The 15,450-nt window shown below is 45.9% G+C and overlaps 1 protein-coding gene across 10 annotated transcripts in view; it reads left to right on the forward strand.

Annotated features, from left to right (window-relative positions):
- Nucleotides 1-283: 283 nt before the first annotated feature.
- PTPRT (protein tyrosine phosphatase receptor type T) overlaps nt 284-15,450 on the forward strand; it is a 450,746-nt gene continuing 435,579 nt past the window's right edge. For all 10 annotated transcript variants that reach the window (XM_038158539.1, XM_038158540.1, XM_038158545.1 and 7 more), the window contains exon 1: nt 284-789. In XM_038158539.1, coding sequence (XP_038014467.1) covers nt 720-789 — 70 coding nt within the window. In that variant the 5' untranslated portion in view covers nt 284-719. The remainder of the gene's footprint in view (nt 790-15,450) is intronic.

Genomic DNA, 15,450 nt, shown 5'->3' on the forward strand with positions numbered 1-15,450 from the left:
CCTGCCTGTGCCTAAGCCCTAGGAGTGCCCAGGGCGCGGTGTGACTCGGTGTTCAGCAGCGAACTCCCGAAAGTAAAGTGAATAAGGATGGAAATTACTATTTTCAGCTGTAGGTGCCCGTGAGCTGCTCATAGCAGCCGCCCCATCAAACGGCGGGGCTCGGGGGGGGGCTATCTCCTCCTTGGCTCCAGCAGAGGGTCGCTCCCTCCATCCCATCCCATCCCCGCGCCGCTCCCGGCCCCAATCCCACCCCCAATCCCAGCCCTCCGTTTAACGCCAGCCCCTCGCTGCCTCGCCATCCCCGCTGGAGCCAGGGCAGGAGCAGCAAACCTGGCTGCGCCGCGCGATGCCGCGCTCCAGCCGCTGCCGCGGGGCGCCGTGCGTGCGCGCAGCCGGCCGTGAATAGGCACCCGCGCCCCGAACCGTGCCCCGCGCCGCGGCAGCCGCTCCCCCGGGGCAGGGGGCCGGGGGCGCCGCGGCGGGGCAGCGGGGCCGGCTCTGCGCGGGCGCGGCCGGCGCCGGGCTCGGGGGGCACCTCCCGCCCGCCCCCCGCCCGCCCCGCCGCGCTCCCCGCCCGCCGCCACTCCGGCGGCTCCGCCAGCAGCGCCGCGGCTCCGGCTGCCGGGGCCGCCGCCGCGCACGGCCGCCAATGCGGGGCATACTGGCGGGGCGGCAGCGGCTCCGCGGCAGCGGGGAGGGCAGGTGAACTCCGGGGAAGGATGACCGGCGTGGCCGCGATCGTCTTTTTCCTGCAGCTCTTGCCCAGGGCGGACGGACAGCTCTTCCCAGGTGAGTGATGCCCGCCCGGCCGGTGCCCCGCTCTTGCATCCCCCCGGTACCCCGGCCGCGGGCGGCTCTCCCGGCAGCCCGAACTCTGCGCCTCGTCCGCGCCTCCGGCCCCGCGGCCTCGCAGAGAGCTCCCGGTGCCATCCGGGGAGCGGCAGGGGATGGAGGCGCCTCGGCAGGCGCTGGCCAGCGGCAGCCAGCAGCCTCGGTACCCGCCGGCGGCCAAGGCGCCGGGGATGGGATGGGATGGGATGGGATGGGATGGGATGGGATGGGATGGGATGGGATGGGATGGGATGGGATGGGATGGGATGTGAGGTGCCCTGCCCGGCCGTGCGGGGGTCCCGTCGGGACCGGGGCAGCGCCGGGGCTGGGGCCGGGGGGGGCTCGCTCCTGCGAAAGTTGCGTGTGACAGGAGGCGACAGCATCGCCTGTATTCTGGGATTCGCGATACGCGAGGCGTTTTTTTGGTGGTTTGCGAGGCCAAGGCAGGAGTTGGTTCCTGCGGGATGTGCGGCGCGGGGGGAGCCGCTGTCTTTCCCCTCCGGTCAGGGCAAGGGGTCTGGGCTTGCTCTGGGAAGTTTAGTGGCAGCTGTTTCGCCACTTGCATGTCACTGCTCCAGGAACTTTCTCGGGGGGCTCAGCCACTCGGATCGGCTCCTTCCCAATTGTCACTTTCTCTGTCGCTGATGTTTAGGAGTACTTTGCTCCTTTGCTCCCTGGCATGTGTACAGTAATAGTAGCCGGCTATTTTCCCACTCCTACGAGTTCCTTTAGGCATAGTTTGAATTACTTGTAGATGACAGGAGCTTATAGAGCTGGCTTTCTCCTCCTATGCTATTCTGTAGGTAATCCAAAGCTACATGGGTCTTGTTTTTCACCTGAATCTTGCAATACATTAATTTTCTCACTGCAGTTTGTGCTCATGCTAAAAGATAAGTGGTTATAGCTTTCTTCTCTCTTGACTTAGGGGGAAAAAGAAAGTATTTTAAAACTACCTGTATATTTTTAAGACGAGTAAAATTTCCCTGTGCTGTCGCTTAACATGGGGATGCATCTCACTGCCTGTGACTTAGGCGTGCTGGAGGCACGAAATTAAGTTGAGTTCATCTCAGACACAAGAAGGTTTTTGTGACTCGAAGCAGCAGCGCGGATGACTCTGTCTCGCTGTTTGAAAGCAGCAGTAGTGGCGTTTTGGAGATGCTGAGCACCGTGCCCACCTTCCCCCGAGCCCTTGGGCTCAGGGACGGGGCTGGCTGGAAGGGCCGGCCGACCCTCGCCCGAGGAGGTGCTGTCACCAACCCGGCTGGCTCTGACACCGCCGGGATCGTGTTTACATTGCTAGGCAACTGCACAAAGCACAGATTTATTAGAGAGGCTGGGAAATCTAACCTAGTTAAATAACTGCTTCCTTGAGTAAGCAATATGTGGAGCTATTTATTTCCCCCCCTTCTTTTCTCTCCCTTCCAACTGTTTTCGTGTTCTTGACACTTGTCATATCAATTGTGATTAGATCCCGGGCTTTTGATGAATCATTTAGCCAGATGCTTGGAAAGAAGAGTGTTCTGTGAAAATAGCAAAGTTTTAAGGGGGCAGAAGACACTTTGTATTTGAGGGAGATAATGTAATATGAGCTAAACGCGTGAAAATTTAACATATTTCAATTATTTTTAGGAAAGCCATGAAATATTTTAATTATCAGTTCAGTGGAAATAGTAACTGTGAGGGTTTTTAAAAAAATCATTAGAATCCCCTTCTCCCTCCTATTTGAGTGTGCGTCCTGCCATCCAAAGTAAAGGGCTCTGATTTTAATAACTGTTTTCTGAGCTTCCTGTAATACTGAAATTAGGAGAAAGCTTTCTACTCTTAACATAAATATCTGCTGTGAAGTGTATCGGTCTGGACTGTGTCCCTGTAGCTGGTTTTTTTTTTTTATGGTAAAAAGCAAATTTTTGCAGGTGCACTCTGTCCCTGAAAATTCCGTCAAGTTTGGAGTGGCTCCAGTTAATGCCATCGGTGTCTTTCCGCATCTTCCATCAGGTGGTGCTCTCTCCATAACTTTTAGGATGCAAATATTTCCCTTCTCCGATTATTTTTCAAAGACTACTGCGTTTATACAGCAGCCTTTTGTTAAATATCCCGAAAGATCACTGTGCAAGTTGTTGGCTGTTATTTTTTTTAATTAAACTTACTTTCTTAAGTGATCGCTGGGCTAGGGAGTAGGAAAGGCACAAGTCAAGAGGAAATGTAGTCAGTTCCCACCCGATTTGCCCAGCTGCTGCTGCTTTGTGTTATTCCCAACGTAAAATTAGGAATACTCCAAAGAGGCAGCAGAACGCTCATGACTTCTCCCTGGCATACCTTGTTTCATCCTGAGGGAGCTGGCTACCACTCATTTCTTTATGTAATTTCTCTATCACTCTATTTATAACTCTTCTCCCCAGCAATTACTTCCCCTTCCCTGCAGTGTCTGTATTTATTTGTAACTCAACATATGCTTTTCGAGGTTCTGAACTTTCTGTCAGCTCTAGGGTCAGCTGCTAATTTAAATGCTTTACTTGTCCGTGCCAGACACAGAAGTAGCACCAGGTAACGATGTTGGTATCCAGTTCTTTCAGGATTTTGGAACAGCATTACTTGCAGGGAAGTTCTTCTCCTGAAAGTCCGTGTGCGGTTTTTCTCCCGCTAGAACATGTGGGGTATTCCTGCAGTTGCCGCACACTTTACTACTGTTTGTTTTGTGAGGATTTTTAGCGCAACAGGGGCATAAATAGAGAGGTTAAAGTCATTTGCAGCTGTGAAAAAGCATCCGGAGGGGGGAAAGTAGGACAGAGGGTTTCCATGGGGGCTGTTGACCTGAACACCAGGTTATTTAACACTTGTTTTTCTTCTCATAGCAGTGTTTAATTTAATTTCCCCCCTGTCCTGCTCCTTGATTTGCTGGCAGAGCTCGAACGCTCCCAAAGGCTGCTGCCACATCGCGAAGTTGCGGCAGCTGAGAGTTCATTACACAGGGCTCGTCCAGCGAGGAGAGAAGATGAAAAGGGAGCAAACTGCAAGGAAATTTTTGGGGGAAGCCTTAATTTAGTAGGAGTTCATTTGCTGAGGTTTTGCTGTCAGTAAATTGGCGGTGAAAAACGGGCCTTTCTGAGCGAGCTGCTCTGTGTGGCAGTTGTTAACAATGCAGCCATTTAACTCAATAATCACTTTTCTCTCCCTCTGGGGAGCTGTTAGCGCCACAATTCCACTTTATTTTTATCCCCGGCTGGCTCGATTTGTTTTCTAATACATAAACAATTAATCCTAAGAAGGTGATGTTGTGAAACTGCCTCTTTCGACAGCGGCAACGAAAGGTCACTGTGTGTATAAAGGCGTTTGTGAATCTCTGAGGGATAATCCTTCTCTTTTACAAATGCAGAGCCCTTTTTAACCATCCACCCTCCTGCAAGTCCCTGAGCTCTGCTTCTCTTGTTTAATTGTACTTTTGAAGTCTGTTATGCTCTGCGTGCAGGCCCACGTGCTCTAGTTTTCATTAATATAACGGGAATGATTTGGGGCACTCACTGTAGAATATTAAAGTATATTTTTTTCGGAAGGCACCATCATCTGTTGCCATGGAAACCCGAATAGTAGTAAAGATGTAGGTCTGAGGCTTTGAACCTCGAAAGCCATGGACAAGGGTGGTTTCTTATAGGAACAATTACTTTTGTACATGAAATCCAGTTAAGTGGAAAGAAGAAAGAGAAATAAATTGATCTGTTCAGCATTGCTCTGACAATCCTCTTGAATAACATTCAGCACAGAAGGATCAGTGTCTCTGATTCTCTCTATGTGTATGGTGTGGGTTTTTAAAAGCTCATTATTTATCATAATAGTTGTTTTATGCCTCTGGTAATTTTCATTGTGATTTCATGAGTGAGGTGCACGAATGTGTATTGGCAGGTATTGTTCTTTGCTTGAATGGGAAGCACTGAATGTACAATGGAGAGGTGTGCATTGGAACTTAAATATTTTGGCAATGGGCAAATTAGAAACTGATTTAACGTGGCCCTAATTAGGAAAAAGAATAAAAATAGCAGATGTTGTCTGAAATCCACCTACCAAGATCTGATTGTATACATGGGTTTGCTCAGTAATGAGAGTGATAATACTTCTGCTTTCCCCAGAAATCCTGCAGCCTGGTTGACATCCCCAGAAACCCTTACGGTGTTTGGGTGATGAGCAGCAGGATGTGTGTGTGCATTGCTATATAAAGCCCTCTGTCTTTCTAGAGAGACATCCCTTAATTTTTTATGGAAACTGCTGCAGTCTGTTTCCTCAGTGTCTTGTAAGGCACAGATTAAAAATGTAACTGAGTTTCCAAAAAATGCTCATAGGAACATTCATAGATGAGACTTTCCTTACATGTATTTGAAATAGCAGCAGCATGCAGGGGTCACCTGCTGCTGTGAACAAGTTGTAGTCCAGGTCTCCATCTGTGAAGCAGGAAACCTTCTGTGTCTGCTGTTGCCTCAGTAGCAGAGGGCTCCACTCCCCTGAGGAAGGGCTCGTGGGTTGCCATTCCTTGGCTCTGTGCTCATATTCTTGATAAGAAGATGGTGTATGGCTCTTCTGGTATTTCTGGAACGTTTTATGGAGCAGCATTGCTTAGCTCATTTAAGCCAATGTATTTGGAGTAATTTTTTTATACCACTCACAGTTCCTAGTTTTCTTATTTTTCTTTAGCTGGTGCTCTCTCCTGTTTGTGCTGGATGGTATTACTTGGATGTACCTTCATTTGGGTGGTCTCTGCTTTTTTTTGAGACATCCTTACCTACCTCTTACCCTGCCACCTTCCTGGCCTGGTGCTGTCCCTTCCTTTTGAATGCCATTCCAGGCAAAGCCAGAGGAAAAGAGCAGGCACACAAAGGTGGTGGATGTTGTTGATGGCATCAGTGATGGCTTCTCACAGCCTGGTCCTATTTTTCTGTGCGCTTGTCATTACATAACAAAAAAGGGTTCATTGTTGTGAGCTCTAAAGATCATACATCTTCATGGTAAAGGAGACAATTACTGTCTTAATCAGACTATGCATCATTTAATCAGTCCTGCTTGTTTTTAATATCCAATAAATACATCCCATCTATCACTGCAGTTCAGAGATGTGAAATGCTTTGCAAACTGGATGGCAGGACATTGCATGTTCCAGAGGAAAATGCTGATGAGAAAGAAATTTCAGCTGAAGAAAACAAGGATCTCTGGAGAAGCAAGGCTGTTAAGGTGTTGTTTAATGCCCCAGTTAAAGATGATGTAATTCTAGGAAGTCCTGGTAAAACAGGACAAGAAACCCCAGGAAGAAAGAACCTACTTAGTGCTTGGTCTCCTCTGGTTATCTTGTTTTCTTTTAAGTAGTGCTTGTAAATCAATCCAAGGCCAGTTGCTTGATTTCTTTTCTCCAGCTGGATCCCCCTGGGACTGCAGCCTTGGGAATTCAAACTGACTTGGTGAATTCTGCTGCCGTTTGAAGCGATGCTGCTCGTGTAGTTGAAGAATGATCGAGCTGCTTATGAATTTTGGGAGGATGGGACCTGGCTCTTGTTCCTTGATATTTTTGAGTTCATCTCTCAGGAAGGCTGTGGGGTTTGACAGCTGATGATGTTGTGTGGGCACAGATCAGTGCTGCAGCCTGAGCAACCTCCAGTTACGCAAAGCTCTTTGTTCAGCCATGCCGCTCCCTTTGTGCTGGAAGTGCTCAAAGTGTCCCATATCTCATGTTTTCTTAGCTGAAACGGGTTCAGATCTGGCTTTACAGAGGAAACAGAGTTTATCACTTTTTTCCCCACATATATCCTTGTCAATCTCAGCTTCGTTCCTGGTAGTGACTGTGTTGAATCACTGGGAAGCAGCTCCTGGCTGCGAATTCAGCTGTAGAGTGAAGCAGGGCTGCTCCACTCTTCTCCTCTGAAATGCTGTAAAGAACAACAAAATCAAGGGTATTACCACTTCAGCCAGAGTTTATCCATTTTTTTGTTGAGAATCAATCCTTTGCTCTTTGAATTTGAAGAAAGTATCATTACCTGTGTGAGCAGAAGTAGGGCTTCAGGCTGTGCTGGGGATATTATTGGAATATTGTGCTTTTGACTCCAGCACTGCTGAATTTGTTGCTGCTACCTTAATCTGGACATGTGTGAATCTTTCTCCCCTTTAGTACGGACTCAAAGGTCAGCCCTCAATAGCAGAGGGGAGAAAAGAAATCCTAAATTGGCAAATATACCAACTTTGAAGTGAGCCATCAGGATCTTTTTAAATGACAAAGTGTGGAGTCCGGGATGGTAACGGTGCCACGTGGTTTTGTTTATTTGAGAAGATAATGATGATTTGTAGGAGTGAAAAGCAGTGTGTGATTGTGACCAACTAGTAGAAGTAGGGCACAAAGCAGGGGAGGAAGAAGGGAATTAAAGCAATCTGACTGCTCTATAATGGGCCTTTCTTCCTTTAGAAATGTTTACTGGAAGTGCAGCAGCATTTGCTGGATAAGCAGAAGAGCACTTCTGTCAGCAGGATGGGAAGCTGCTGAGCTTGATGGTTCGTTTCTCCAGAAAAGGGATTTGCTGTCAACATGTACCCACTTAGGTGGGGGCAGCCCAAATCTCATTCTGCATTCCTAGGTGGGAATTCAGTGCTCTAATGGGAACAGTTGCTGAAAGTGTAAAGTGCAGCGTATTTCTACCACAGTCAGTCATTTCTCAGGGAAATATTTTATGGTTTTGATATTTCTGCAGAGGTGTGTGGCTGAGAGGTAGATTTAAAAAGCCCCAACCAGCTGAGGCAAGAGGCTGTCTGTGTAACTCTGCCACTGCTTTCAGCTGGTACCAAGAATTTTTTACTTATTTGTTCTTACTTCTTAAGAAAAGCACCAAGATAAACAATAATGAGCTATTTCTGGTGTTTTCCATTCACGTCTACCTGTTTAAAAGAGGTGAATCTCTCTAGAAAGTCTGTTCTGTGCTGTCTCTGGTCCCTAGCTTGGGTGTGATTGTCAAGTGGCTGGGCAGAAGTGCTCCTTAGCTCCTCCTTGTTACCTTCTCATCCCAGACTCGAGAGGCATTTGCCAGTTTGCAATGGTACCAGCTCCTCTCCTAATGAGCCTCTTTAATAGAAACCCCCTTTCCCCTCTTAATTGTTCATTAAACCTGAAGGGATGGCTTTGTTGTGTAGTAACTTTGGAAGAGTTGGCTTGAAGAGCCAACTGCTAAATGCTTTAGAGGCACAAGTTACTGGGTTTTTTTGATACCCTGAAGAATATTTTCTTTGCAGTCGTTTAAGGGAGAAACAGAAACAGCAGCAGAAATGTGAGCAGTGCCACAGTCAAGCAAGAAGGGTGGCAGCTGACAGGATCCTGGTGTTTGATGGGGGTTAGTCATGGACAGTGTGATGGGAAGGAGAATATGGTAAATTTATAGCAGTAGGAAGAGAAATAGGAAAGGGAACTTCACCAGAACAAAAACAGTAAAGAAGCAGATGTAAAACTCTGAAATGGGCTGCTGGATGCTCTCAGGCTGGGAGGGTGGCTGGAACTGCTAGAATCTCCCTTTCTTTAAGCTAAATGTCCACCAGAGTCATTGGGAGATAGCTCATGGCTGCAAATTTTACTTCTTAGCCTGAAATGTGGGATACAGCACCTAGCTCTTGTCTTCAGTTTCAGTGACTGAGCATCCCCCTTCACAAACCAAACTGATGTGATTATTTTGAATTTGACAGCAGCCCATTCTGGGTTTGCTTAGAAAAGCATCTATTTATCTGTTATTTTTGCCAGTTGCTAATATTTTAAGAGCCTTAACCACCCCAGCAGCAGCTCTCCCTGTTGTTCCTCCAGCTCAGTTGGTATCCAGAGCTCTGCTCATGTGCTCACACGACAGTTGCACACTGTTTATTTCAGTAATGGGAAGGAATAAGCACGTGAGAGGAAAAGCCTGTTATAGTTACACTCTGCAGAACACTGCTGCCTGTAGCACAGTGGCTGATCAGTGTGGCACTCTCATTCCCTGAGCAGGATTCCTTCACCCAGGATTCTTCTCCTGGGAAGCTGAAGGGCAGAGAGAGGCCTCAGAGAAAAGGAAGACAATTCTCATCTCATTTGCTTCTCCTGTGCTGTGCTCATGTGCAATGTGTTTGGGGATTGTTACCCACAGGTGATTGTTTCATTGCATTCTGCTGGGAGTTGTTTTCACTCTTTGGCCACTCAGGGCCAAGCTGTGTCAGGGCTCTGGAGAGAGTCACGAGTTTTCATTATTGTCTTTTCAGCATTCATAAGTATCCTTTCTGCATTCTTTAGTATAGTTTAGTATAGTATTCTTTAATATAATATAGCATCATAAAGTATTAAATTAGCCTTCTGATAAGATGGAATCCTCCTCATCATTCCTGCCTTCGTTGGTGGCCCTGCATTTACATATTTTTTGGGTACCTCAGTGCATCACTAGGCCTGGGTCAGAGCCTATGCCAGACAGCCCAGATGTGCCTCAATTTGTGCAGCAGCCAACCCTAATTAAACATCCAGGAGCCATCACCCACCTAAAACCACTCACTCATCTTTTCCCCTTCCCTTCAAAGATCTGGTTTTCAGCCTTTCGCTTGAGACAGATTTTTTGTGTTGCATTGCTGGCTCTGGCTGCACAGGGCACAATCAGCTGATGGATTTGACTTTCAGATGGGTGCCTGGAAGCTCCCGTGGTCTGGCTGCTGTGCCAGCACTGACTCATTCCCTCTCTGGAAGGTGCCCTGGGGCCTCTGCTGCTCTCCTGCCTGGTAAGGCAGGTACAGAGAGCAGGGCTGGATGGCTGCCAGCATCCCCCTGCTTCCATGGCACTCCTGTGCACAAGCAGTGCATTTGGTCCTTGCCAGGGATGCTGCATTGCACCCACTATTTCATTTTGGGAAGTGGGAATTTATTTGTTTGTATATATTAAATCTAGACCCTCTTGAGGTTTCCCATAAGTACAATCTGAATAATTATTTTGTTGAAAAAAGCTGCTCTAAACCAGATGCTTCCCTGCAGTTCTTGAGGTTCAAATATTCCATCAGGGAGGATGTGAATCCATGTGATCTAGTAAAAAATAATAGGTTTCAAAATCAAAATCTCATTTTAAAAGAGATTTTTGCTATGCAAATGTTGGTCAAAACATTTCCCCAGCTTCCTGAATAAATTTTTTGTTGGCGATAGGGTTTCCTACGCAAACAGTAAATATTTTTATGATTAAAACATGGGAGATGGTGTATGTACTAACAGCTATCAGCACGTGGTAGGAATGATCAGAGAAGTGGAAAGCTTGGAAATAAACACAGTGTCTCTGTTGGCACAGGGATAACCCTGGAGACTGCCAAGGCCAGAGCCTGCAAAAATAAGAAAGTATAATTAATTGTCCTTAAATGAACTTACCAAGCAAAAATAACCCTTTTAAAGTAAACACTCAACTTTGCATCTTTTATAATAAAGCTTTTCCATGTGCCAAAGATTTCCATGTTCTATAATGCATTTACTAAGATTTCTGTGCATATTTACTGTAAAAAAAATAAATTAACAAACAGAGTACAGCTGCACTGGACATCTGCTTTACCCTTGCACTTTGATTTTCTAGTAATAATACAAAACCATTTCTGATAATGGCTGGGAAGTAATGTTTTGGAATGTTACTTGGTGATTTCTGAAGGTCACTTGGCAGTTGTCTATATTGAGTCACTCCTGGGTTTTGGTGTGATTTTTTGGTGTGGGCTTTTTTTGATGGTGTTTTTTGTTTGTTTGGATTTTTTAGAGGTTTTGCTTCCATGCTGATGAGCTGCTACTGCTAACAGAATGCCCAAAAATGAGCATTTCAGTGAAAGAAAGAGTAAATTTCCTTCTGTCCTTTAGTGTAATTCTCAGTGGTCACTGACTTCAGGGTGACTTGCAGGTGTTTAAAACATGAAAGAGCAGCAGCATTAACTATACATACACCCCAGACTTGTATCGTCCTGCTTGCCATGTGTAATTCATGCTAGAGTTGCTGGAGAGAATACAGGAGAGTGTTTGGATTATCCACTTTAGATTACCCACAGAGTTTTTCCTCATAGGGGATGGCAGAAGGATCACTCATCACATTCAGACTTCAGGTGCAATTTCTATTAAAATTGAGAACATTTTGAAGTAGTTCCTTTTATAAGTTTTTGCTTAGTGATGGTAAACTTTCAAATTTTCAGTTCTTAACAAATGCCAGAGTTGAGCGTCTCAAACAGAAATTGAGCAGAGAAATCCTGAGTAATATTACAATGTAAATCCAGGTGAAGGTGTATACAAAGTGATTTTTGAGTGGAGGAGAGAAATCTGGGGGTGATTAATGCTGAGATTTTTGAGAGGACTGACTGGCAATTGGTGGCATATTTGCATCAAACTGAATGTGGATTTGAGAAGCAGCAAGTGCACTAAGGGCAGAATATGCCACCTGCTGTGTTTGGATTTTAAAAAGTACATGTCAGGATGTTTTTTCTGCCTGGAATATTCCCCCTGAGCATCCTCTTATTTCCAGGAGGGACAAATTAACATATTGAGAGTACACACAAGTGACAGCAATTTCTCCTCTTTTGAACAAAGATTTACAGTATCTAAATCCATTTAATTTCTGGATCTCTAACTGAGAAGGGAGCTGTGAAGGGGAGAGTACCTCAGAGGGAAGGAAGGGGAATAAGGGAGAAATATTTAATGTACAGGGAAGGGAATAGAATGAGATAAAAACAAGCAAATAATTACTTTGGCATTATGAATATCTTGCTGCAGATCCATGAGCCTGTGGAATTGTGTCCCAGAGGAAATGGTGGGAACTCTGTCTGAGTCACTTAAATTTAGACAGACAAAAAATTGAACAATCCACTGCAGGCTTTTTTTCCTCTAAAACTTCTGACTTTATAGTAATGCTGTTGAAGAGGGGAGAGAAGAGGAGGTAGTGTGAGGAAAAAAAAAAAGTGATGATGCTGTATTTAGCATAAGTGATAACACATACTAATGCTTCTCTGCTGTTTCTTAATTAATCTGATTATCTGTTAAATATCAACAGCATCATGGTGAAGGCAAGATTGTATCCTGTGCCCCTCCAAATCGCCCTCAACCCCAAATCTCCATTTAGACCTTATCTAATCTGGGGGCAAATAGTGAGTGTGGGATTAAAAAGCCCAACCAGCAGAGCACACCGCAAACAAACAAGCAACGCCACAGAAAATCTCAGCCAAACCCCCCAAGCAAACAGAAAACCAGCCCAAACAAAACCCAATTACAAGTGCAATATATGATTTGTAGGTGCTGAAGAAGCACATAATGTACCAGTCAGAGAGAGGGGGAGTGTTAGGCATGTGATGCTTTATTTCTGTATCAGAATTCCTGAGTGCTTGTGGGTGAGTTTTGGAGAGCTGAGGCAGGGGAGCATCAGCTCTTACCCTGGGGGGGGCTGAGGTGGGACCCCAAAAAGGGCTTTAGATGTCACTTCACACCTGCACTCAGTGCTGCTGTGTGAGGGTGAGAACCCTGAGCACCCTAAAAATCCCTGAGCTGCCAATGGGGAGCATCACTCTATGTTAATGTGGGTTAATCCTTCATCTTTGAGTGCCTGAAAGGACAGGGTTGAAGAGAGCTCTGAGGTGGGGTGGTGAGTGTGTCTGATTGCTGGTGAAAGTCCAGAAATTCTATAGCTGTGGAGAAACCTGAGAGGAAGTTAATAATTCTGTCTGTGGAGCTCAGTTTGCATAGTGTGCAGTAAATAATGCATGGGCCCATGGAGCTAACAGTAAGAATAAAACAAAATATTGAGTAGCTGCCCCTCCAGTCAGGACCATCCATCTTTTGCATAAACAACTAAAGGTCCCATGGCAGAAGTGTGTGCTCAGGTGATTTTTTTCAGTCAAACCTGCAAGAGGATTGGCACAGGGTTTTGTGGATAACCTTCTACTAGTGCAGCTAATACCCTTGGGAAAGCTTGATTATTTATTGATGTTAATATTTCTCTTAGTGTGCCTTTGTGGCAGGGAAGCCCATCACCTGAGTGAGTGGTCAGGAAGTTGTGGGCTTTTTTTGGCTGCATGAATGTACAGAAGAGGTTTTGATGCTCTGTGTGTAACTTTGCAGCACCCTCATCTTTTTCTATATCACCCCAGAGTTGATAAGGCAGGGATATGAACAGAAGTTTGGGGATTTGGGCAGAGTAAAGGGCTTTTCCAGTCTAAACAATTTGTGGTTCTATGTTGTGAAAGAAGCTCTTGACAAGCCATGGAAATTTAAGGGAAGTGTGTTGGAATTAATAGATTTGCTTTTTGCTGTCATAGATTTAGATTCCACTGGCATCTAATTCATGCAGGAAGGCAGAGCTGTCACTTCTCAGGCTCTGTCTGTGTCAGGATGGTGACTTAGATAATTGTTCAGAACTAGATGGCACTGGAAATTTTTCTTTTATGAGAATTCAGGACAAAATGGGATCCTGGAAACTTCACCTGTATTTTATTGGTGTACATGTCCATAGAGCTGAGCAGAGGCAGCTCCTCTGTGAGGTGATCATGAAGGGCTGCCAGGAATTTTGCTGTGATTTAGACTTGCAAGGAGGCAGTTGGACTGCAAGGAATTGGGATTTGAGCCTTTATGGGTTTGTTTGATTTTGTGTTTGCTACGTGGTGCACTCGTACTTCTTGTTTGAACCAAAATCAGCATCATGTACACAATTAAGGTCACCCTGTGCTTCACTGGAGTATAGAAAGCTGGGTGGAGAAACCAGTGCTGTTGCAATTAAATGGATTCATTTGAATCCCATTAAAGAAAAAAAAGGAGGCGAGAAAACACTGTTATTTATCAGTCAACTTGAGGGAATTAATGTCTTCTGAAAATTAGCTTCAACCCTATTTTTTTGCTATTGTTCTCAGCATTGATATTACTGTAGAGTTAAAGAGAACAAATTATAATGAGTTTTTTCCAAACTTTCCTTTTTCTTTATGCCCCTAGGCTTCCAATCCATTTTCCTTACTCTGCTCTCTCCTTTTGCAAGGCATTTAGTGGCTGTTCATTCCTGCTGTGCTCCTGCAATGCCCATCCATGTTAAATGATGTTCTAGGAATTTATAGTGGCACAGCAGCAGGTGCTTGTCTGTGTGCTCATGGTATGTGCCCAGTAAATCTGCAGATCCTTTTCTGTTCTGAGACTGTCAGGGTGACTGGAGTTATTTAGGAAACCTTGAGATTTTCCAATGTGACAACTCTATTAAGAGAAGTAAAAAGGTAAAAGATATCAGTGGTTAAAAATGTTTTAGCAGATCTTTTGTAGTCTTTGGTCTTGAGTTTGACTTTCACCCACGTTTGTTGATGGAGGGAAGACAGGAGAATGGTGGTTCATGCCAAGCTGCTGGTGCAGGGAGGGAAGCCCTGCTGGAGGGGATCTTCCTGTGCTGCTGGGCTGCCAGCACCTCATGGGCTTTGCTTTCCAGCTCCTTGGGCTCGTCCCAGCCAGCCATGAGTGCTTCCCCCCAGGGCTGCCAGAGGCTGCTGCCTGCGGGAGAGTTCTGTTGAGAATGCACACCAAGGATCTTGGAAACCTCTGAAAAATCCAGCAGGACCAGGGCAGAGATTTTCCCCCTGTGCTGGACATGGTGAGACCCCACCTTGAATCCTGGGGTGGGTTCTGGGGCCTCGTGACCAAGACCTGGAGGGGCTGGAGAGTGTCCAGTGAAGGGAATGGAGCACCAGGAGGGGCTGAGGGAGCTGGAAAGGGGCTCAGCCTGGAGAAAAGGAGGCTCAGGGGGCCCTTGTGGCTCTGCACAACTCCTGACAGGAGGGGACAGCCAGGGGTGTCGGGCTGTGCTCCCAGGGAACAGGGACAGGAGGAGAGGGAACGGCCTCAGGCTGGGCCAGGGGAGGTTTAGATTGGATTAGGGAATTATTTCTTCATGGAAAGGTTGTCAAACACTGGCACAGCTGCCAAGGGCAGTGGTGGAGTCACCATCCCTGGGGGAAATTAAAAGGTGTGTGGATGTGGCATTTGGGACATGGTTTAGAAGTGGCTTGGCCGGTGCTGGGTTAACAGTCTCAGTGATTTTAGAGGTATTTTCCAGCCTAAACAATTCCACGATTCAGCGTTGTGGGAGAAGCTTGTGGTGAGTTGCAAAAATCTGGGAGAAGCATGGTACGATTAAGAAGTTTGCTTTTTGCAGAATTGCAATTTTCTCTTTGTCATGGAGAGAGATTCTAGTGGCATGGAATTCATGCAGGAGGACAGGGCTGCCACTTCTTAGCCTGTCTGTCAGAACAGGAATTTAGCTAATTGTTCAGGAATAGATGGAACTTGGAATTTCTCTTTTATGGGAACTCGGTACAAAATAAAAGTCTGGAAACTTAAACTGCAGTTTACTGGCAGTACATGTCCTTAGGACACAGTAATAAAAGAGTACAAAGTAATGGAAGCAGGAATTGCATCTCCAAGCTAAATATTTATGTATGAATTGACCTTGGCTCTTTCTACTCCCTTCCTTGCCCTTTAATATTTTAAAGAGGAAGTAAATACCAATGAAAAATTATTTGTTGTATTGAATACTGTTCCCCTGGATACCTCTCATCAGATGATAACTTTGATTCCAAAGATATTAGGGAGGAGGAAAATGTTTATGTTGCTGTTTTACAGCAAGG

Source organism: Motacilla alba, chromosome 20, assembly GCF_015832195.1.
Source record: "Motacilla alba alba isolate MOTALB_02 chromosome 20, Motacilla_alba_V1.0_pri, whole genome shotgun sequence".
Classification (NCBI taxonomy): Eukaryota; Metazoa; Chordata; class Aves; order Passeriformes; family Motacillidae; genus Motacilla; species Motacilla alba.